We start from the raw sequence: 25,108 nt of genomic DNA, 5'->3' as shown, positions 1-25,108 counted from the left end.
CTTTCCCTTATAGTCCCTTTAAAGAAGAAAAGTGAGTTCCAAGAGTTAACGAGTACTTTTGTAAATGCCATTCTTTATTCTCTTGAAATTACTGCTGCAATCCCTTTGATAATATCTAACAAGTGTAAAGGCCCAAAGACGTTAAAAGTAAGTCCGGTCTTATTATGTTGACGCATAGTTTTCAAAACTGTAAAGATCTGTGTTGTTACAAAGCAAACAGATTTTCTGCAGTTACTTTAAAATCACGTATTAAGTGAAATGGGTCTGCTTACTGCTTTCTGTGTGTTATGTTCAATGGACTATTTAAAGTCATTATTTAAAGTTATTATTTACTCCTCTTCTTATTCAAGAGTTTTTTAGTTCTCATTGTAGTAAGGTATAAAGTAATATTTAAGTATTTAGTTTTGTAGATTTTTATGGAGCTTCCTCTAAATTAAAAACTTGACTAATAATTGTTTAAAACACGAATCAATTAGAAATGATCTATACCTGTGTTATGTTTCTCCCATATGTAATATTTTTTTTTTATCAAATACAGCAATCTTCTTTAAATTAACTGTCAAATCCATCTCATAAACCCAGCCACAGGGTAAAGAAAATATTTGGAAAAAAATTGGATAAAAATTAAAAGAAAATTATTTACATGCCAGATTCTCAAAGGCACTCTATTAGCTGTGTAGGACTTTTTTTGTGTCTTAAAAGATCAAATTCTCTCAAATTCGCAAGATCTTGCATTTAAAAGTTATCAAAAATATCAAACATCGATTTTGACTTATAGACAAAGCTAGGTTTCAAGGGTTACGGCATGTTACTTGTTGAACGGACACTTAGGGTATGTGCATTGGAAGTTGCATCAATATATTTGAGACTGGATCAAATTTAAAGAGTCACAACGCATTGGCCTTTTACCTTAAACTATCTCACTCATACTATGTGTTGGATATTATATAGAACGAATTGAACATTTTATTAGTTATTTTTTTAAATAATTAATTGACAGAATTCTTAACGATTTTGCGTAAGAGCTTGAAACCTTTGGATCACAGTGTGAAAGGTCATGAATCACGGCAACATGCAGTCCCTTTAACGATTTTATGTGTTGAGTTATCTGGGTGTCTGCTGGGGTGCAGTACCTGGATATCAAAGATCAAGGCTGACCCTAGAGAACACTGTAACAGGATGAATATCTCTAATATCGAGGTAATATTTACGCAGATATCTAGACAACTATAAAAGTAATTCATCATATTTTACGACCGCCTAGACTTTAAAGAGTTTTTGGCAACATCCTGTTAAATTTTTGCTTTAGAGTTTGCTTATTTTGGATTGCAATAAAGCTGGTCTAATTTGAAAAATAAATTTAAATGACAGTGGTTTTAGCAAAGGCATACGAGCAGTATAGTTTTGTTATCTCTAATATTGAGGTTATGATTTGGTAAAACTTGAAAATTAAATCTACAAGACAGGGGTTTTAACAAAGACATAATTAGTCATGGTATAGTTTAGTTTGAGCCTTAGCCAGCCATAAGCTCAATATCTCTTTGTATTGCCTCAACATGCCCTTACAGAAAAAGTGGTTGAACTAGCCAAACCATTATTTAGATGGTTTAAATACCTTTCTTAAAAGGGCTTTAAATACCATTTTTTTAAAGTGCTCGTATAGTATGGGTTTAAAGGCTTATATACCTTTTTTAAAGGGTTTGGATATCTATACAAATGTCTTTTTATTTACCTTCTTTTAAGAGTTTATATACAGTGAAACCCTGAATAACGAATACATCAGAAGAATTTATCAAATGTCGTCTAGACAATTTTTCAATGAGTTTTATACTATATTAAGTAAATTTCAGTATTTGCGAAAAAAATAAATAGCCATGATTATGCGGGAACAGTTTTAAAGAGTTCCATATAATCATTTAATTAAAAAACTAAATATCTGCAATATTCCATTATCAGAAAGTGAAGAATACGACATTTGATGAATAATTCTTTCGATGTATTCGTTATTAAGGGTTTCACTGTACCATTTTTTAATTGTTTGTATTACATTTTTTAAGGGCTGGTATGTGTATTGTATATCTATTTTTAAAGGTCTTGTATACTTATTTTTAAAGGCTTTGTAAACCTCTTGTGACTGATTTGTAAACCTATTTATAAAGGGCTTGTATACCATTTGTTTGATCAGGCTGGAGAGTGTATATGTCAGCAGGAATATGCAGATGCATGTCTAGGTCCAGCCTCATGTCAGGTATTTTAAAGGGAGTGTGTGGCTAGACATGATAATTGAGCTGAGAATGAAGACTTGTAGAAATTATTTCTAGGATTTATTTGAGACCTATGAGATGTTTTTACGGTGCACAAATTCAATCTTTAAATTTCTCATATATGGAGGGGTGAAATAAACCATTTCTCTACAATACTGCATTCTCAGCTCAACTACTATGTCTTCACGGTCACTTCTTTAATAAGACCCATAGAAAACAAGACAAATAAATAATAACTCATTTTTGAAGTTTGTTTCAATCTTGATTTTTGATTATTGTTTATCATTATTTATTATTTAGAGGTGTTCTACTTAAAACTGGTCAATTGCTTAGTTTTTGGAATAGTTAGACCCACGTTAGCCAACGAGGGCCTTGTGGTAGATCGTTGGTTCGTTTAAAAAAATGTTTTGTTAACAATTATTTATTTCGTTTTTTAAAGTCATGACTTATACCGATTGTTAACGATTGTTGATCATTAACAATAATTGATCGTTTATTATGTCTTTATTTTATGAACAGTTGATTGTTGTAAATTTTAAATGTGGAATCAGTTAACTAGGAACAACATTTAAAAATGTTTTATGAAAATTGAAAATATATAGGAAAAAGTTATAATATTATTATACTTTTTTGCTTGTTTTGGTCGTTAACTTGTAACAGTCGCAAACGAGAAAATATAGTTTTTTTCGAAAACTGCTCTTTCCTCGTTCATTAATTTATGATCGTTCCAGTTTCTCAAGAATCGGTCAAACTGTGTTCGTTAATTTTGTTTTAAACGATTTGATCGTTAATTGAAAATGTTAAATTAGAAAAAGACCTAATTCCCCGTTTAGCCCATAGTCAACATATACGTCTAGTTAAGGAAGTAAAATGAATTTTTGTAACATTTTTATTTATCATGTTTTTAGATGAGACTGATGTCTTGTGACCCTGACAGCTGTTCGTGTTGTGTACACACACTTTGTGTACTGTAACGACCCCTTGAAAAGACTGAGTACAAGCAGATATTTAAAGATATACAGAGTGTTCCACGAAACATGACAGTTGGTGAATAGTTTTGAATGTCTTCTTCCATATATTGAATTAGATATTAACGACTTTTTGCAGTTTATCTCGTTAAAAAAAACATATTTTTCTCAAACTTATTTTACTTTGAAATCAATTTTACTATAATCTCTAGTATCAAACAACTTAACTATAAATTGAAGAAGACATTTTAAACTGTTCACCAACTGTCATGTTTCGTGGGACACCCTGTATGTATACATGTCTATTTATATTTATCAAGATATTGTTGCTAAAATGGAGATTGCATGAACTACGAATAATTGAAAGAATATATTTATCATTATAGCATTATATATATAAATATATATATATATATATATGTAACATAATTTAATAAACAGATTTATAATATTTATATGCGTTCAGTTTAAACCAAATAAATGGAACTACAGAAGTTATTAAATCTCTTGGTTTTGATTTCGAAAATCCAAACATTAAACGATAGGAGAAATGATGTGTTTAACAATTATCTTATTAATCTTATTACTTTAAAAAAACATTAAAAAATAATTTGATTTGAATTTCAAAATGTTATGTTTTGAATCAATCACGATAATTAACAATCATCATGCTATGAATTTGAATTTAACTGACAACAAAACAATGCAGACAAACATGTCTTATAATTTCTTCATTTAAATAATTCATAATTGGAGTTTTCATCATCTTTAATTGCGGCACTTCAATATCAACATCAAATAAAAGGCTGCTAAAAACAAAAAAACTTTATTGGTCCCAAAAAGCAGCATCAAAACTATGCCATTGTAGAGAGGTCCCCGTAAAATTTTGAAATTACATGAACCACATATTTGCCATTTCTATTATTTCATGTTCATATTAATCATTCATGATCAAAAATGGGACTGTATAACCTTGACAATTCATAACAATTCTGTCATTGTAGAAGTCCCCATAAAATTGCGAATTTACTTAACCAAATACAGGATTTGTTACACGTATTTGAAAATAAACTTCGCCGAAATGTAAATTTTGTAATTGTGATGAGAGTTGGTGTTGACTGGACCTTACATATAGTGTCTTAATAAATTAAATGTTTATCTTTCTATTAAAACAATAACAACTTCCACCCACATTAGTTTACTTTATAAAAATATAAGTTTTGATTAGTTTCCTCATTCTAGTTTTCGTCTATATTTTGGAGGCTGCAGGCAGCCTCTGGTTCTCTAGTCCTCTAGTCCTTCAGTTATCCAGGTTTTCAGATCATACACTTATATTGTTTTTTGGTTCTCTAGTTCTCTAGTATTCTAGTTCCTTTTGTCTCTAGTTCTCAAGTTCTATTTGTCTCTAGTTCTCCTGGATCTCTGGTTCTCTCGTTCTCTAGTTCTCTAGTTTTCTACTTCTCTAGTTCTTTAGTTCTCTAGTTATCTAGTTATCTAGTTCTCTAGTTCTTTGGTTCTCTAGTTCTCTAGTTCTCTAGTTCTCTACTTCTCTAGTTCTCTAGTTCTCTAATTCATAAATTCTCTAGTTCTCAAGTTCTCTAGTTCTCTTGTTCTCTCGTTTTCTCGTTCTCTTGTTTTCTAGTTCTCTTGTTTTCTAGTTCTCTAGTTCTGGTTCTCTAGTTTTCTAATACTCTAGTTCTCTAGTTCACTTGTTCTCTAGTTCTCTAGTTCTCTAGTTTTCTGGTTCTTTAGTTCTGTAGTTCTCTAGTTCTATAGTTCTATAGTACCCTAATTCTCTAGTTCTCTAGATCTCTAGTTCTCTAATTCTCTAGTTCTCTAGTTCTCTAATTCTCTAACTCTCTAATTCTCTAGTTCTCTAGTTCTCTAGTTCTATAGTTCTCTAGTTCTATAATTCTTTAGTTATCTAGTTCTCTAGTTCTCTAGTTATCTACTTCTCTAGTTCTCTAGTTCTCTAGTTTTCTAGTTCTCTGGTTCTCTAGTTTTCTAGTTCTCTAGTTCTTTGGTTCTTTAGTTCTCTAGTTCGCTAGTTCTCTAAATCTCTAGTTATCTAGTTCTCTAGTTCACTAGTTCTATAGTTCTCTAGTTCACTAGTTCTCTAGTTCTCTAGTTCTCTAGTTCTCTAGTTCTCTAGTTCTCTAGTTCTCTTGTTCTTTAGTTCTCCAGTTCTCTAGTTCCCTAGTTCTCTAGTTCTCTAGTTCTCTGGTTCTCTAGTTCTTTAGTTTCCAGCTCTCTAGTTCTCTAGTTCTCTAGTTCTCTAGTTTTCTAGTTCTCTAGTTCTCTAGTTCTCTGGTTCTTTAGTTCTCTAGTTCGCTAGTTCTCTAGTTCTCTAGTTCTCTAGTTCTATAGTGCTCTAGTTCTCTAGTTCTCTAGTTCTCTAGTTCTCTAGTTCTCTGGTTTTTTAGTTCTCTAGTTCTCTAGTTCTCTAGTTCTTTAGTTCTCTGGTTCTCTAGTTCTCTAGTTCTCTGGTTCTCTAGATCTCTAGTTCTCTAGTTCGTTAGTTTTCTAGTTCTCTAGTTCTCTAGTTCTCTAGTTCTTTAGTTCTCTAGTTCCATAGTTCTCTAGTTCTCTAGTTCTCTAGTTCTCTAATTCTCTAGTGTTCTAGTTCTTTAGTTCTTTAGTTCTTTAGTTCTCTAATTCTCTAGTTCTCTGGTTCTCTAGTTCTTTTGTCTCTAGTTCTATAGTACTCTAGTTCTCTAGTTCTCTCTGATTTAATATTGTGTTAATTATTCTTTTTCTGTTTAGTGTTCAATGTTAATTGGATTTATAATGGGAATACCCACACCATTGTGTAACTGTCAGTAAATTAAATAAAATTATGAAATAGAAGTTTTAACTATTATCACGGTTTAATGAGAGCGATTTAATGAGAGCGATTTAATGAGAGCTATTTAATGAGATCGATTTAATGAGATCGATTTAATGAGAGCTATTTAATGAGATCGATTTAGTGAAGACATTTTTGTTTCTTTTTTGTTATTTTCTCATGCATTTCGTTGATTTGAATTAATAAAATTCGTGGATTTCTAAGCAACCTTCCAACCAATCTACCATTTTTTAACGTCAAATTAACAAAATAAAACAAAACAAGAGAGATTTTCTTTTTTTCTTTTCCTTTTGAATATATTCTTTTTAAAAGTTCTTTTACCTTTTTTGTGAAAGACGCTTTAGGTTTATGGCGAGAATAATTCTGTAACATTTGTGACACTCATTGGTTGAAGTTTACTAAAAATCACAATAAAATATTGAAAATGTATTGTATTTTTATTGATGTGAACATTTTTATTTCAGATTTCAAAATGGCGAACATGATCCAGAATTACGCTATGCAGGAGAGGGCCCGGAAAGAAAATATGAACAGGGATATTGAACTGTATAATCAAATTGTACATAATCAGGTTAATAAATGCCATTTTTATTATTTTATGTTCATGTTAATTATTCATGGACCAAAAATGGGACATACAACATTGAAAATTTACATTTGTCTGATCAAATATGAATGAAATAATTTTTTTTTCTTTAATACACCAAAATTCTTTACTATTAAGTATAGCTGCAAGGGCTTTCCAAACACGTATAAAATACCATCGACCCCCCTCCCCCCCCCCCCTTCCAATTGTATTTTAGTCAGATGAGACGTCAGTAGAAATATTATGAACAGAAAAATCATTTAACAAAAATTTCGCCCATTGTATCATTTACTCTCAGACAAATTAGAATTAATGGACAAATTAGATTCAATGATAAACCCTAAGGCTGCGCCCTTGGGTTTATCATTGAATCCCTCTGGGGTTTGAATTTCCATTGATTCTAATTTTTCTGAGAGTAAATGACATTCCTTTGTAAAATATAACAAATCATTTTTATTATTTCTTATTATTTTTAAAAGGGGCGGGATGAACGAATTTTTGTTGCAGACCAAAAAACCAGCTTTTTTTAAAGGAATGCTTATTTTTATACAATAAATCTCAGCGACCACCTAGTGTTTTTATCTCACCATTTGTATTCTTTCTTACAAAATGGGGTAAATCATACTTAGTAGATACCTAACATGATTATCTTCTAGCCACCTCATGAACGGAAAGATGTTCCTATGCTTAGACGCCTTGCTTCATCCAAGGTAAAAAACACAACACCAAAAAAGAAAACTTACAATTTTTAGAATTTTTTAAAATTATTTTAGTTTTGTTTAAGACATGTTACATACATTAATTAAACACAGTAAATATAAAATTCTAAGATTTAAAATCAATGTTACATACGTATTTGATAGGCCTAATTAATACATGTATATCAGTGATTTAGCAGAAAACGATTCGAAGCTTTACCCCTTTACCTCTGAATTTGCTGTACGTCCAAAATTGCATGTATAAAATAGTTTTATATTTATCAGATTTTTATATGAAATTATTATCTTATTAAGGAATATCAGAGAGGAAGATTCCACCAGCAAAAGAAGAAAATAATTAAAAGAAAGAAGAAAAAAGTTGATCCTATTGTTTTTATTCCAACTAGGTACAGTACAGAACAGTACAGAACAGTACAGTACAGTACAGTACAGTACAGTACTGTGCAGTACAGTACAGAACAGTACAGTACAGTACAGTACAGTACAGTACAGTCAGTACTGTGCAGTACAGTACAGAACAGTACAGTACAGTACAGTACAGTACAGTACAGTACAGTACAGTACAGTACAGTACAGTACAGTACAGTACAGAACAGAACGCGAAAACTCTGGAAAAGGAAGAAGACTTTCCGACTCAAGTTATAATTTCTGCAATAAACATGTAACACAGCAATTATGCAGTTTTCACAAACCAATTTCATTTCGTATGATTAAATTTCAAACCAATGTTAAAACTATTTGCGTAATAACAATGATATTGCTTGACTGTCCTAATCCTCACTTTTATGAATCTCAATGTATTTTTAAACAATAATTAACCATAATAAAAACGGAATGAAAGTCCCCTTCATTCAATCTCTTATCTGAAATTTCAATTATTCATTTTTTTTTAAATAAAGTGCTAAGACAAAACATATTAATTGTACCTCTAAAAAAATAATAAAAATTAATTTAAATACGACATTTTTTCTAAAAAGGACTAATCCAGCAAATATTGACATTAAATTAAATTAGAAATACTTTCTGCAAAATTCCCAGTGGATATTAAATTCTGAAATTCAATTGAGCTTTCTAGTAATAATTGTGACCGATGTCATGTGTTTTATAATTTCTTAAATACAGTACATTGGAAGGGGGAAGTTTAAACAGATAGTGTTTATCAATATTCAACAAAATAAAAATAAAATGCAGGATGCGTTTTTTTTTTTTTTCCATAGCCACATTTTTAGATATAAATCATCAAATATTCTTGTATAATTTTTTTGTGCATTGTGCAATGTGCAAACATATAACCATAAGTAAAAAACGGGAAAGCTAAATTGAGTTTTTATTTAGCTGAAACATATGTAATGTATAACGGTATTTTTTATTTCGGAAATGCAGTAATTAATATTTGGCCCTGAAAAAGAAAGTCTTATTATTTTGAAACTTTATTTTCTAGAACTTTCAATTGTTTACTTTGTGAATTTAACGGAACAGTACACTGTATACATTATCTGATGACATGTATTATAGGATAGAAGAGGCTCCCATGAGACGTCAAGATAGAAGAACTTTAAACGCATTAAACCGACGGAGATCAGATAGGTATAGAGTTTTACTAAGGAAAAGCAGAGATTGGGAACCTGGCTTTGACTGGTAACTTCTCTTTAAATGTCTACCTATGATGAACTTAGAATATGTAAACCTTAACTAATATCAACATTCTCGTCGTTCTACAGAGTTGTCAAAACAAAATTTGAGGGAATTTTTATCAAGTGATCGGACATACAATAAACAGACAGAAAAACAGAGACTACGACTTTATTTATCTAATTCATTATTTAATCAGAAAAACAGATAAACATCCTCATACATAATGTTCTCGAGAGTCGAGAACAGACCTCACTGAAGATTGGTCCATGGCAATTGGTCCATGAAACATTGTGTATGAGAATGCTTAATTGTTTTTTTGATTGAATAATAAATTAAATATTCAATCTCTGCTTACCTAAGTATAGAACAATCTGGTACACCTGGAATACCTGAAGACTACTACTTTATATATTTAGAGTAAAGATCAGGGGGCGGGCATAACTCTTCTAATTTTGCCTGGCTAGGTTTATACTGTACAGTGAATTTTGTCGAAAAATGTTTCCTTATGACTGAGTTGGTATCATAGAGTACAGTGGGTTTAATCCAAAGTACATCTATTTGTACGGTATTGTGTGAACAGTTAATTTTAATATTTTTCAACAATGAGATATTGTAGTGTCAATAATTTTGTAAACAACGATGTTTCGGGTTCAGAAATTTTTCATAACATACGAAAAAAGTGGATAGAACAAGTTATCTGGAAGACAAAACACCCAATTTTTATATGCAGGGAACCAAAATGTAAAAAAATGGATTGCGTCAAAAGCTTTCAAAACTGGTGCTCCTACAAAACCAAAAGATTATTTATACTTAAAAATCACTTGTATCACGTTAAGTTTATTTATGCAAAATAAATATTTTAACAGTTTTCAGTTCTTCAATAACTTTAAAATTAAGTCTAGCCTAATTTAGATCTATTATTAGTCTAAAATTGCTTTTTCATTCTAAAAGTCAGAAACCTATATTACTAACAGTTAATGCACAATGTAGATTTCATAAGTAAAGAATTTGATAAGAAGCAAGATGTTATTAAGGAGAAGGATTTTATTTTTTTCTCTATTTGTCATGCTTCATTTTTATACAAAAATCATATGTGCTTGTTTTCTTTGCTTCAATATTGTAGGCTTCAGATTCAAACAAAAATGTCTTAAAACACTTATCTACGAATTATGATCCCCCAGGTAGAATTTCTGATCGGGTCATTGTGTACAGTGGCTGTACAACAAGAAGTCTAAAATTCCAGATGCCCCCTCTATTACTAATATCTCGATGGTAAAGATTAAACGAGATTTCTTTACGGTTTGAAATAGTTATAAACTTATGAATGATAAGGAAGGTTGAAATGTATGGAAGGTCACAAAGAAAAAATGCATGGGTTTAAAAAAGTTAGAATATATTGTAAGCTGAGCAAGCTTGTAGTGTCTGATTATTAGAATTGAAACTTTATTTCTCTTTTACCAAAGTAGTACGATCTAACTTTAACTTTCCACCTAAGGTTTTTAGTTTTAGAGTTGAAATTAAAGTTTGTTTTAGACATCTTGTTTACTGCATTTCCTGTACAGTTGTACTTCTATTAGCGGCTTGTATATCTTCCATTGTATTTTGGTACTTGTACAGGTATTTACATCATTTGAATATTAATTAATATTTTTGTATTTAATACACATACGGGATTATCCACAAAAAATAAGACTTTACCGACGACCTGCAATTCTTAAAATATGACGATTCCAAGGTTGAATAAAGTCGTCTGCCTTGACTATGGTCATTTTATGGCTTATTTAATGATTTGAAGTTAATGGAAATTATGAATAATATATGTAAGGAAACTGACAGTATAAATTCCGTACAGTCGTCTACAGTGAAACCCTTAATAACAAATACATCGAAATAATTCAACAAACGTCGTATTCTTCACTTTCTGATAATGGAATGTTGCAGATATTTAGTTTTTTAATTAAATGATTATATGGAACTCTTTAAAACTGTTCCCGCATTCATGGCTATTTATTTATTTTCGCAAATACTGAAATTTACGTAAACTAGTATAAAACTCATTGAAAAATTGTCAAGACGACATTTGATAAATTCTTCCGATGTATTCGTTATTAAGGGTTTCACTGTAAAGTCTCATTCTTTGTGGGTAACCCTGAATATGCCCAATTGTTACCTTAAAACTGACGAAGGATATTTATTTTTTGTTTTCGTTTTTTACATATATATTTGACTTGGCTGCTTGTCAGTTATCTGTCTGTTTGTGTCTAGTAAATGTCAAAACGGGTAAACTGATCAGACCCAGATTTGTTGCGATAACTCACATAAATCTATCTAAGAAAGTACGTCACGGGAAAAAAGTGTCTGGAAAAAAAACCTGGAAATAAAAACATTGGGAAAAAAGTCCGAATTTTCTAAAGTCCTTGGAAAAAATGTCACTAGAAATAAAGTGCTATGTTTTGGATTCCTGGGACTTTTTTCTTAAAAAACAAAACTTTTTAATGAAAGGACTTTTTCCACAGGACTTTTTCAGTGCGAAATAGTATGACTTTGTTCCGGAAACGTTTTTCCAGGAGCGTTTTGGCGGTTACCAATTCGCATGTGTCAAATTTACGTTTATGCAGCCAGAGATTGATAGACTTACAAATGAAGGCTGTATTATATTCTTCATTTTATTTTTATTTTTGTGGGGGGACTCCTACATACATTCATACAGGATTCTGTAATTATTTACATGTAATTACAAAGCTACAGGATTCTCTAATTATTTACATATATGTAATTACATAGCTACAGGATTCTGTAATTATTTACATGTGATTACATAGCTACATGATTCTATAATTATTTACAAGTAATTACATAGTTGGATGTCGATGCATTCCTGTTAATTATCATGTTTTTTTTTCAAGATAAACATTGTTTGTGAAGCAGCTTCATTTGAAAAATACTTTTTCTATATTTTTAGATTTGTTTATTTATCAAAAAGAAAAAAGTTCATTAAAAAAGCATAATTGTACTTGAATGATTTAAAAGTGTGATCTGCTTATTTTGGTCTTAAAAAGTATTCGTTAAAAATTGAGTCTTTGTCTCAAACTCTGATTTTCGAATCCCTTTTTGTTTTGCAAACTGATATTTCAAACTATGAATTCTGTTACAGTCGTCATCGTATATATCAGTGCAGTGAAGACGACTTTTGATTTCAATATTAGATTTCTACCAAGTTTTCAAAAAGCAAAGATACACATACGCATATGGAAACAAAGAGAAGATGCTTCTTTTTGTTTACTTGTTATAAGCTTGTAATTTTAAAACACTTGTTAGAATTCGAAACACCAATAGAAAATGCATCTCCGTCATGTTGCTATAAACACAGACCACAGTAGATAAATAGTCCAAGTTTGAAATATCAAAGGTCTACACCATCACGGTGCAGAGATTAGAAAGGTTATTTTTGTGCCAAGATCTCATTTCCTTGGAATCTGATTGAAAAGCATTCTTAGTTTTGGTCGACATTAGTCATTACTGTATTAATCTTTGTAGGTAACCTTGTTACATTTAAATTTTTGACGGACTCTAAAATATTTCAATAATTTACATTGAAAAGTTGAAAACTGAAATTAAACATCATCATAAGCTATTGAACTGAGGCCTATAGCTAAACCAATTCTTTTTAAATCCATAATTTTGATATTCCAGATTATGACGGAATAATTCTTATAAGTATTCCAGAAGAGATTATGGTGTCATACATTCTTATAATTATTCCAGAAAAGATTACGGTGGAATAAATTCTTATATTTATCCCAGAAAAGTTTATTGTGGAATAAATTCATATATCTATTCCAGACAAGTTTATTGTGGAATAAACTCATATATTTATTCCAGAAAAGAATATAGTGGAATAAATTCATATATTTATTCCAGAAAAGATTATGGTGGAATAGCTCCTCTAATTGTGGTTGGACCGGTGCTCGGAGGGTCTGCAATATTTCTTCTAATTACGCTTCTAGAAGTCGCTGTCAGGTAATTATGAGATCTCAGAAAAAGTTAAGATATTTGTCCCTGAAAAAAAAAATTTATTTGGTAAATACGCAAATTATTTTTTATTTTTTTATTTCAATTCAAAACTGAATCAAACCTTGGTTTGTATATTCAAATAAAGAAGTCAATTCAATATAAACTTAAGATAATGTTACAGTAATTAACAGAAAACTCTGGAGTAGAAAGATGACTTTTAAAATAAAGTAATAACTTGGATAAGTCCAGGGCGAATGAGACATTGAAAATCGAATTTTGATGGAGGCAAATTTTTTTAATTTTGTTTATTTATAAACCTTCCCTAGAGCCACGTGAGGTATCCCAAAAAATTTGGGCCTGATCGGTTCAGCCGTTTTGACGTTTATTGGATACAAACAAACAGACAGACAAGCTGTAAACAAACCCATTTAACATTTATACTAAATTAGAAATTTCAGAAGTGTCTAGTAAACCTAATTACTTCAAACATCAAATAAACTAAAGTGTTGCTATAATGTCGTCTTTCTATTCCATTGTTTTCTGGTTTTAACTGTAATGAAGTTGCAGATTAAAGTTTATTTCTCTAGGTTGTATTAGCAAACTGCCAGGGTGATGGTTAAAAGTATATATATATATCAAGGTTGTATTAGCAAACTGCCAGGGTGATGGATAAAAGTATATATATATCTAGGTTGTATCAGCAAACTGCCAGGGTGATGGATAAAAGTATATATATATCTAGGTTGTATCAGCAAACTGCCAGGGTGATGGATAAAAGTATATATATATCTAGGTTGTATCAGCAAACTGCCAGGGTGATGGATAAAAGTATACATATATATCTAGGTTGTATCAGCAAACTGCCAGGGTGATGGATAAAAGTTTACTCAATATACAAAATCTCCACGATGTTAAACATTGGATAGAACCAAGTAAATTGTTTAGAATATAATAATTTGGACAATTAACCCTATCCCTGCTGGGTACTTGAAAACCAGGATATGCTGTTTTATATCCAAATATGACAAATGATACATCATTAGAAAGCTCTTGTGCTCTACTTTTAGAATCTGCAAAAAAAATTGCAAATTTGCGCAAATTGAATTTTTTATCGCAAAATCCAGTTTTATAGTAAAAATGTTTGCAAAAATTTTAAATAACCTGATTTTTAATCAAGAAAAACTAAAAATGTGCAAATTTCCTTTGACAGGTTGTTTGCAAAAAATTTGCAATTTTTTCTCGCAAAACTTGTGGTATTGTTGGTATTTAATCATTCCCGTGCTGTTACAATGGAGCTAAACAATCTCCGGGAAAAGGAGGATTACATAGAATAAAAAGTTTGATGTATAAAGTCCGTTGGAAAAAGACAACCGGGTGAGCTTTGAAAAAAAATATATAAGACTGAGACGTTTAGGAGTACCTTTCAAAGTTTGTGCGCAAAGCTTATAGAATAGAACATTCATCGTCGTTCTAATAGAAAAATAAACATTACATATACTTTAACTTTGTAAACCCCACAGGATAAACATTTATGTCTCTCCATAATTTTAGTAATAGATTTAAATATTTGTGTTTTTGTTTACAAGAAACCTCAGCCATGTTTTATATAGAAAAACAGACCCCAATTATTACATTGCTTTCTTGTTACCAATTTATCAAAAATATGTACATAGAATTTCATTTAAGCTTGACAGTTGAATAAAAGACAATTTAAAGATTGTTTTTGAAATTTAATTTTAAAAGGTATGTGCGAGTACGATTAACATGTAAAGCTTTATTGACAAAAAGTTATACATTGAAACATACAAAAATAGTTTTTTTTACTTTATTGAAATAAATCTTCATAAATCTTCTTGTAAATTTTGAAAATACAGAAAACATTTTGGAGATACCAGATCAAAGACGACCTTTGGCTTTAAATAGATAATTTATTTTTAGACTTGGTTGGGTTTGGTTGGGGCCACTTTGATATGGAGGAGGAGGGGAGGACGATGGATGAACAAAAACTGAGGATCAACAAACCTCCGATAGAAAAATTTGTTTAAGGCAGAAAAATAAGTTTAATGCACGAGGTCCATAAGCACGAGAAAGGCCTCTCTTAAAAAGAAATGTTGTTATTTTCCGTTATGAATTTCAAAAATGTTTGTACATGCAATTTTTTTGAATATTCATAATTTTACCCTTCAAAAAGCGTCGATTATCGAAGTTCAGAATATGTTTTTTACGTCACTGTCTGTTATAGGGCAATTCTTTGAAAACAAATTCTGTATTATTTTATTTACAAGTATTTCATACCTGATGAGCTACTGTACCGTTTTTTGTATAATCTTTATAATCTATGAATACATAGCAAAATTTTTTTTATGGTGTCATATTTTCTACCTATTTAAGAGCAAATTAAGTTTCTTAAGAATTATCAAAAAATTATCACTCTTAACAAGGAGACTCCCATTAACGTCTCGTTGGAGACCCTCATATTTTCATTGGAGACCTCAAGATTCTTGTTGGAGACCCTCACATTTTCATTGGAGACCCCCATATTTCCACTGGAGACCTCCAGATTCTTGTTGAAGACCCTCATATTTTCATAGGAATTCTCCAGATTATCATTGAAGACCCCTATATTTGTTGATTACCACCAAATGGGGGGTTTCCAACGAAAATCTAGGGTCTTCAATGAAAATCTGGGGGTCTACGAACATATGTGCAGAACAACGAGGTTATAGTGTATAGAGTGATGATGTACGCCAAGAATGTAAGGCAAGGAAAGTCAATTGCGGTTGTGTATACTCTGTGTACATATTGAAACCAGTTCTCTCTGGGCGGAATTTGTATACAATAATAGATGCATCAGTGTTCGTTTAGTATCCAAAGAGGTAAAAGCATTAAATTTTGATAATTTAGATAATTCCCATAATAGTTTCCTATGACCAGAATATTTCACTGATTTTTCATGTGAATGATGGATCCCATGTCAGGCTTCGACATCCGTCTTGTGTTTACATTAGCGCCCAGAGAGAGTACACTGCAGTAATAAAGATGTGTACACTTCTGAAATGACTTTCCTTGCCTTACATCCTTGATGTACGCTAATCATTTACTAATTTTATAGGCTATAAACTATAGCGAGAGCGTACTGCATATTTGTTTATTATAAGTTGATTCAGGCCTAACAGCTATAGAATATCAATATTAATGAACAGTTGCAAGTGTACAGTACAGCTAACTGAGCACACAGGTAGAGAACTATCACCCCCTCCCCCCTGGTGAAGAACAATATTAAAGCATAACAGATGTCAAAAACTTAAAAATAAATTTCAAGACGACATTTTATGCGCTTGAAATTTTAATATCAAAATCCCAGATCTAAAAACACTGTAAAACTGAGATTGCTAAATAAAGAATAGAAAAACTTGTTTTCCGAAAAACAGTATTTAATTTTTAGTACGGATACAAACTTTGTTTTTATCCAACGTTTTTTTTGCTTCCTTTTTTTAGCAAAACAAAAATGTATTTGCCTAAAAAGAACATTAATTTTGGTCTTGTTTTTAAAAATGTATAAATATCATCTATTCAAAAAAAAATAAATTGTAAAAAAAATGGCCATCCAAAGTATTGTACAATTGTATTAAATAGAGTGTTTGCGAAAAATTAAAGGGGGTAAAAGCTTACGGCTAGAAATAATCGCTTTTGATCGCAACTAATCTTACCTCATATCGTAAAATAGTTAATTTAATTTCAAAAAAATCATTCAGATATTACAACCAAAAATATTCGAATGCGTCGAAAAATAATGGAAGACTTTAGGTTGAAATATCTGAAAGATTTGTTTGAAATTAAATTGAGTATTTTACGATACGAGTCGTATAATGCAACTTTCTGAATTTTTATGGACGCTACGTTCTTCAGTATAATCGTTTTTAGCAATTTTCTCCTTATAGACGCAACAGATAGAGGTAAGATTAGTAGAGATCAAAAGCGATTATTTTTCGCCGTAAGCCTATACCCCCTTTCATTTTTCGCGAACACTCCCTTTTTAAAGGTAAACAGTTAAGGATAAATCTGTCACTTTTGATCAGATAAAGTATTTAAAAAATATAAAGATGGAATGAAAAAATTCTTTGCGGAATTAAAAGAGCAAAAGTAATGACTGTATCTGTTTGATTTAATGTGATATATTGATGTAATATTGTACATGGATATTTTAAGTATGATAATATATAACCTGCAACCAAAACCCTGTTATCATTTTAAGATCTTTCTCCAATGAACAAATTTTTGCAAATTTTCTGTTTAAATTGGCAGATTTAAAAAAAAACCTAAATGTCGACAATTGATTCGGGCAATCTATTTTTTTAAGGGCTGATACAAATGTTCTCTTTTTTTCAAACATCTGTAAATGTGTAATATGAGCTAAACATGTTTTTTTTTGGACAACCTAAAAGAGTTATTTCCAAGGAATAAGGCTTATAAACCAGTTATATCCAGACATATTGATCGACCTTGTTATTTATTAAAAGGTTAAATACTTCAAAACAAGAATGTGAGTGCCAGTCGCAGTCATCTTTATAAATAAAATTTAATGTGTTTTTTTTATTTAAAAAAAGTCAAAACAACTGAACCGTTCTTGAAATTTTGTCGTAACTCAAAGGATCCCAGAAAACGTGTTTGAACGATAAGGATTAGAGTGTTGCCTCAGAATATTTCCAATATGTTGGAAACAAAAAAAACTTTCAGAAATTTGTATTGTTTCAATTTTTAAAGGACTAAAATTTTGAGGACTACAGAGGACAACAGATAATTACAGAGGACTGCAGAAGTATAGAGGAGTACAGAGGACTATAGGACTATATAGGAATAGAGAACTACTGATGACTAGAGGACTTCAGAGGAGTAGAGGACTACAGAGGAAATGAGAACTACTAATAACTAGAGGACTTCCGAGTAGTAGAGGACTACAGAGAAGTAGAGGTCTACAGGTCTACTGAGAAGTAGAGGACTAAAGAGAAGTTGAGTACTATCGAGGATTAGAGGATTACAAAGAAGTAGAGGACTACAGAGGTGTAAAGGGCTACAGAGTAGTAAAGGACTACAGAGAAGTAGAGAACTACAGAGAAGTAGAGGACTAAGTAAAGGACTACAGAGAAGTATAGGACTACAGAGAAGTATAGGACTACAGAGAAGTAAAGGACTACGGAGAAGTATAGGACTACAGGAAGTAAAGGACTACAGAGAAGTATAGAACTACAGATAAGTATAGGACTACAGAGAAGTATAGGACTACAGAGAAGTATAGAACTACAGAGAAGTATAGGACTACAGAGAAGTATAGAACTACAGAGAAGTATAGAACTACAGAGAAGTAAAGGACTACAGAGAAGTATAGAACTACAGAGAAGTATAGAACTACAGAGAAGTAAAGGACTACAGAGAAGTAAAGGACTTCAGAGGAGTAAAGGACTACAAAAGAGTAGAGGACTACAGAGGAATATAACTGCATATGAAAAGAGGACAACAGTGGACAACTACAGAGGACTAGAGGATAACTGAGGAGTAGAGGACTACAGAGAAGTGCATCTAAGCTTAATAAGCTGTGTAGAGCTTGTTAACGGGGAAAAGTTAGCCATTTGAAAAGTTTTATCTTCAGGTTTATTAATATGCAAATATGAGTCTGTTTGAAGTTTTCATCCAAAGAGAGTCTTGCTAGTCCCCCCATTTATGTAAACCATAGATATGTCTAGATAGTCTAAGATAACTAAGGTCTAAAACATTGCGTTGCAAATATTTATATACTAGCCTTAGAGGGCGCTTCGCGCCCATCTTCTAAATTAATTGTGAACATGTTCTCTTTGTGTACATCGTAAAACAAAACAAAAATAATTCGCGGATTTTCACAAAAAATTTCGTGGATTTTCAAAATTTTAAAAAATTTAATGAAGATCGAATTTTGATGGAGACAAATATTTAAAATTTTGATCATTCATAAACCTTCCCTGGGGTCCCTAGATGTCCCACAAAAAATTTGGGCCCGATCGGTTCAGCCGTTTTGACGTTTATTGGATACAAACAGACAGACAATCAAACAAACAAACACCCAGACAAGCCAAATTTATATATAGATATATTTAATATACAAACTTCTCCTTTTCAACGTTTTATCATAAAAACTAATCAAGAGCTGTAATTAGGATTTTTAATGTAATTTAACAAATTATTCAACATAAATTGTCATTTTAAGCTTATTATATCATCCAATGACTGCAGATATTTAAAAATTTATTAATTAAGAAATTCACTTAATTTAATTAATACTATTTACACACATATAATCGGCTGAAATAAACACCTCTTGTTAAAATAAAAACATAAACTAAAAATTCGTTTATTTTGAAGACGACATTCAATGAAAATCAACTATGTGTGAATTGGAACTGGATATAAAGTGTTTAAAATTAAATTCAAAAAGCCTTTAAAAATGTTTAAGATTTGAAAAAATAAGATATTTATGGCTTATGGTGACTATTTATACCTCTTTATATCTATAATTGTTATTTTTATTCATTGCATGAGTGATAGTTATAAATTTATGAATCATTATTACAGGTATTGCTATTTTTAACTCAATGATAGTTATGATATTTAAAGCTCATAATAGATATGTATATCACATGTTGAATATTTAAAGCTCATAATAGATATGTATATCATCACATCATGAATATTTATAGCTTATGATAGATATGTATATCACATGATACATATTTATAGCTCATTATAGATATGTATATCACATGATAAATATTTAAAGCTTATAATAGATATGAATATCACATGATAAATATTTATAGCTCATGATAGATATGTATATCACATTATGAATATTTATAGCTCATAATAGATATGTATATCACATGATAAATATTTATAGCTCATAATAGATATGTTTATCACATGATAAATATTTATAGCCAATGATAGATATGTATATCACATGATAAATATTTATAGCTCATGATAGAAATGTTTATCACATTTACATGATAGATATTTATAGCTCATGATAGTTAGTATTATCCTTTTTTCGTATTTTTTATAAGGTAATCGATAATAATATATATCATCAACAAGCTCTTTCTTGCACTGATTACATTTTTTACAATTTAATATTTAGAATTGCTTTTATTATATCTATTATATATCATAAGTATTGTGCATTAAATAGGATTAAAACATCTGTTTGAAATTAGATTAGTATAAAAGATTCATATTTTTATTGAAAATACATCAGATACTATGGCTAATTTCATTGCATTGGTAAGTTAACTCAATTTAAAATTGAGTTTAAAAAAGGTTCAAATTGAATAAGAAAAAGGTATCAAAATCTTAATTCTTGACAATGTTAAGCGGGTTGTTCAAATTTTTAAACTTTTGATTCAGATTTACAAAAAAGCTGGAAATTTTCAGTTTTTAACTACCGTTATTTTTTTGTGAGAGTGCTCTAAAACTGTTTTAAAGTATTTTTATTTTAATTTAAATAATGATTTCAATACTTCAAATGTGTCATTTCGGTATTAAGATGATAAAATAAGTTTTTCAAATACGTTTTTCTCTAATCTACAATTTCGTTACAATTGAAATTTGATATAAGTCGTACAGGTAATTGCATATAGCACATAGCTTATGTATACAGTATACTGTACAAAGCCTTTACCAAAACTTTCTTTCATAATCAATATATCTTTGCAACCTAATTGAGTAAACTTATCATTACTAAATCTAAAAGTTTGAAATATCAAAGTTCTACGATATCATGTTGCAAAGATAAAATGATTAGAAAAGTTGAGTTTTTAGTTGCTCAGAGTTTGGTCGGATACTTCAAACCAAGGTTGTCTAGTAGGGTTGCTTACTCTCAATGCGCTCAAATGTATGAACAAGTGAAAATCATAAATGACGTCACTCAATATAGAGGTGAGTGTAGGGATCAGTGACGTCATTTGTAGATTTTACAGAACATTTTCCGTACATTGGAGCGCACCGAGAGTAAACAACCTTAATACTCAACCTTGGTTCAAAGAGTACTCTATATCTAGGTATCCGTGTTCCTCCTGACTGTGTGTCTAGGATCACTGGTTGAGGGACTCCAGTATAAACCTTTCCCAGTGAGAACTGTAAGTATTCTCATAATCTCGTTTGTTCTTAAAATTTTTGTTCATTTTCCAACAATTTCTTTCGTTTTTTTTCACTTAACGATCGTTCAGTAAAATCGCTTGTTCAATAATATTGTTCGTTTAATAAAATCGTATGTTAAGTTAAAACACAATCGTATCTTTCAAAAGTTTGTTTAAAAAAATGCTCTTTCAGTAAAAACGATAGTTTTTTCAAAATCTTTTGGGAAATTAGTTCGTTCAGCAAAACAACTATTGTTTTTTTTTCAGTTTGTTTTTTATCGTTTGTTTTTAAAAACGATGATTTTTTAATTGCTCTGAACAATCGATATTTCGTTCTTCCATAGTTCGTTTTTTCCGAACAACACCCTTCTTCATTTAAAATTTCGTTTAATCTCAAAAATGTTGTTAATTAAAAAAATTAAACCCATCTCTAATCACATACTTGTATATTTAATCCAACTAAACCAAATATATATTCTTTAAAGGAATTGTCGACGTAATCTCATGTAATTCTTCTTTTAAAGATTATTTTGCCTAATTCACAACGATTTCGTTAGCAAGTAAATGGAGGAATTTATTTCTCCTTTAGACAAAAAAACACTAGGAATTATGTTATTCATACCTGAACCGTTGTGAATCGGAAATGTCCCTTAAGATTACGTGTGAAGTCCCCTTCTTAGTTACTGATGAGTCTTAAGTCATTTCCTAATTGTCATTTTAACTGAGACAACTTGTTGTATTTTTAGATTCCCGTTACTGCTGAACTAAAAGCTGAATTTGGAAAACTGAACAGATACTGCTCAAGCTACGGTGGCTCCTACAGCTACTACAGACCTACCTACTCCTCCTATCCTAGCTATTCTACTGGAAGTGGATTCAATCTCGCCAGCTTATTGGGTAACTTGGAATAAATAACACCCTGTACCACGAAATTGTGCAATGATTTACAAAACTTTTTTTTGTTTTTACATTATTTTTTCTAAAAAAAATACAGGGAGTTTTTTTCGGAATTTTTTTATTTTGTTAATGTTCAAAAATTCGTGATACAGGGTTAAAAGGGTGTTTGCTAAGAAATCACATCATATTTGTTTTGGATTTTAATGACATTTCTGGAATTTTTCTCTGATAAATTATTAAAAAAGTAGCATGAAGCAAATAAAACTATAATTAAAATGGCCAAACGAAATGTTTTTTTTTCGGAAAAAGACGTTTAAGCTTGGTGAAAAGTATTAATTAAAACTACATTTATAGTCCCCTTTAAATAAAAAAAAATATTGTTTTAGGACCATTGGTAGCTGGAGCCCTAGGTTTTGCAGCTGCTTCAGCTTTAACCGGTGCTTTAGCTGGTACTGCTACACCTGCTCCAGTTACTATTACTGGAAAATAATTACAACAAACAATTACAACAATTACAACAATAATGTTACAGAAATTTTTTGCTTTAAAATCACAATGATAAATATATGTTAAAATTGAATACCTAATTTAATTGGTTTCTGATACACACTATTCGGATAAATTCCTAATGCCCTATCTTCTACTATTCTACCGTCTTTGATCCGAATGTAGAGATGTCAACGTTTCGATTTTTCTAGATTTTAGCTTTCGTTACGATAGTGTTCATCAAAAGTATAAACGTTTGAAACGTTACGTTGCACATTATAAAATTTTATGGCATAGAGTAACGTTACGTAATGAATTTTCTGCACTTGAATACCTTATACAACGTTAAGCTTTTGTAAATGTTGTGAAAAAACAGTAAGCTTAAAGCAAAAAAGTGTGTTTAACTACTAAAAAAGTTTTAAAAAGTGAATAAAAATATGAATGAAAAAAGCAGGAATTTATTGATTGAACAAATTTTAAATTTGAGAAAAAAAGGCGCATTTCTTATTCTGAACTGCGTAGAGTCTAGGCTAGATCTCAACCGCTGGTTCAACCGCTCCCGCTGAGTTTTTTTCTCCAAAGTATATATCATTCGATTTTGTTGGACACAAAGAACAGTTTTTATCCTGACAATACCCGAATATTGGATTGATTAAATTAGGTGGAGGAAGGGGTGGTTTAGGATCAGATTCTTGTTCTTCCTTATCGAGCTTAAATTCGGGTTCAGTCTGGAGGAGTGTACCAGGAGTAGGAACAATGTATGTCTGGCGTACAACCTCCATCCAGCTGGGGAAAAAGTTCCAAATATTTCACTATGGTTCCTATCTTAGGGGGACATACATCCTTCTTAGGTTTACGGCGTCCTCCTTCCTTCCATGGGCGCCTCTCCTCCTTCATTGAGGATCTAACACCCTTCAGGGTGGTTCTCTTCTCCTTCAGGGGGGACCTCACTTCATCCAGGGTGGGTCTCTGCTCCTTCAGGGGGCCCTCACTTCATCTAGGGTCGGCCTCTGCTCCTTCAGGGGGCCCTCACTTCATCTAGGGTCGGTCTCTGCTCCTTCAGGGGGCCCTCACTTCATCTAGGGTTGGTCTCTGCTTCTTCAGGGGGCCCTCACTTCATCTAGGGTCGGCCTCTGCTCCTTCAAGGGGCCCTCACTTCATCTAGGGTCGGTCTCTGCTCCTTCAAGGGGCCCTCACTTCATCTAGGGTCGGTCTCTGCTCCTTCAGGGGGCCCTCACTTCATCTAGGGTCGGTCTCTGCTCCTTCAGAGGGGCCCGCACTTCATCTAGGGTCGGTCTCTGCTCCTTCAGGGGGCCCTCACTTCATCTAGGGTCGGTCTCTGCTCCTTCAAGGGGGACATTCTAACCAAAATTCATTTTGATTTTATAGAAGTTCGTTTAAAGAAGATAAACAGGTTATCAAATATGATAATCAGTTGGAAGTTTGCCAGGCTCAGTCTCAGAATGTTCTCTAGATTTGGAAATGATTTTTTGCCACAAACTCAAATATTCTAATTCCTAAATTTTTGCACCGAGTGGTGTAAACCTTTGATATTTCAAACTTAGAATATTTTACCAAAATAATTCAAAGTTTGAATACAGTTCGAAACTTTTTTACATTAAATGTTTACAATAGCCTTTGCTAATTTCTAATTTCAAAAATTTGCTTGTCGTCAATGATAGTATGTTAAGATCTTAAATAAATCTAACATGGAAATGACTTTATTTAGAAGTAAACATGTATTCTTAATTGTCCATACCCTTTTGTATATAAAAAAGAACATCTAATTGTAATGACATTGACAATTACTTTATAATTTAGAATATGTTGACTTAAAATCTGAAATATTTGCACATTCGAATTATTTTCGTGCAAATTTTAAAGATATTCAATTTTAAAATCAACCTTTTTTAAAAAAACAAATTCTAGGGGCCCCAGGATTCTAGGGGGGGTAAATAACCCTCCATTATTTACGCCACTGTCACCAACGCAATTACAATTATTTTAAGGCCCATGCCAATGACATATACAATTTAAAATTGTAACACGCTAGTTTCTAGCTCACAAGAAGTTATTAGCAAAATATTGTAAGGTTTTTGTGTAAAAGCGGTGGTGAGGAATATCTTTAAAGAGGGATACATGATAAATAACGCATCCTTAAAGGGACAGTCGAGTCACTGCAGTACCATTTGGATAAGGTATATAGGAGATAGCCTCATATTTCTATAAATGAGGGGTCTATACTCTTTAATATAGTAATCAGGCATTTATCATCAAAGGAATTGAGTCTTTGTCACAAACTGTGATTTTCAAATACCTACATCTTTGGAACCCTATGAAATCTGTTAGAACAAATAGTATAAGTTTTAAATATTAAAGATATAGAGATTAACAAATTTGAGTATGTGGCAAAAACTCAATTCCTTTAAAAGTTGATATCGGGACCAAGCGTGCAGGATTAACGATATTCTCGTATAGAAGATTTCACCTCTTGTCTAAGTTTAATTTCGGATTATTCAGAATAAA

General features: G+C 31.2%; 2 protein-coding genes across 3 annotated transcripts; both read left to right on the top strand.

The window, feature by feature from the left end:
• The first annotated feature begins 6,485 nt into the window (after window positions 1-6,485).
• Window positions 6,486-15,767, top strand: LOC111702379 (uncharacterized). 2 transcript variants are annotated; one of them, XM_023474046.1, is made up of 8 exons: window positions 6,487-6,648; window positions 7,320-7,373; window positions 7,677-7,768; window positions 8,898-8,969; window positions 10,551-10,634; window positions 12,939-13,037; window positions 13,878-13,963; window positions 14,970-15,767. In XM_023474046.1, the coding sequence occupies exons 1-8, from the start codon at window positions 6,502-6,504 to the stop codon at window positions 15,074-15,076; spliced, it is 741 nt and encodes a 246-aa protein (XP_023329814.1). In that variant the 5' UTR covers window positions 6,487-6,501; the 3' UTR covers window positions 15,077-15,767. The 2 variants fall into 2 exon arrangements, with proteins under 2 accessions (XP_023329815.1, XP_023329814.1); XM_023474047.1 differs by lacking the exon at window positions 10,551-10,634 and having other exon boundaries at window positions 6,486-6,648.
• Window positions 15,768-20,267: 4,500 nt separating this feature from the next.
• LOC111702368 (uncharacterized) lies at window positions 20,268-22,683 on the top strand. Its single transcript, XM_023474030.1, has 4 exons — window positions 20,268-20,345; window positions 21,122-21,199; window positions 21,946-22,096; window positions 22,483-22,683. Exons 1-4 carry the CDS (start codon window positions 20,325-20,327, stop codon window positions 22,584-22,586), a joined length of 354 nt encoding a protein of 117 aa, XP_023329798.1. The 5' UTR covers window positions 20,268-20,324; the 3' UTR covers window positions 22,587-22,683.
• The last annotated feature ends 2,425 nt before the right edge of the window (window positions 22,684-25,108 follow it).

Source organism: Eurytemora carolleeae, unplaced genomic scaffold (assembly GCF_000591075.1).
Source record: "Eurytemora carolleeae unplaced genomic scaffold, Eaff_2.0 scaffold510, whole genome shotgun sequence".
Classification (NCBI taxonomy): Eukaryota; Metazoa; Arthropoda; class Copepoda; order Calanoida; family Temoridae; genus Eurytemora; species Eurytemora carolleeae.
Note: the sequence above shows the minus strand (reverse complement) of the source record. Positions and strands in the feature narration are given on the sequence as shown.

Bases quoted from the DNA above. Each gene is read 5' to 3' on its own strand.
- LOC111702379 (XM_023474046.1), top strand. From the start codon at position 6,502: ATGTATTGTATTTTTATTGATGTGAACATTTTTATTTCAGATTTCAAA. The intron at 7,769-8,897 runs GTACAGTACAGA...CATGTATTATAG, and splicing joins ATTGTTTTTATTCCAACTAG to GATAGAAGAGGCTCCCATGA. The intron at 13,964-14,969 runs GTAAATTGTTTA...ATTTATTTTTAG, and splicing joins TAAACATTGGATAGAACCAA to ACTTGGTTGGGTTTGGTTGG.
- LOC111702368 (XM_023474030.1), top strand. From the start codon at position 20,325: ATGGCTAATTTCATTGCATTG. The intron at 21,200-21,945 runs GTAAGTATTCTC...TTGTATTTTTAG, and splicing joins AACCTTTCCCAGTGAGAACT to ATTCCCGTTACTGCTGAACT. The intron at 22,097-22,482 runs GTAACTTGGAAT...ATATTGTTTTAG, and splicing joins CAATCTCGCCAGCTTATTGG to GACCATTGGTAGCTGGAGCC.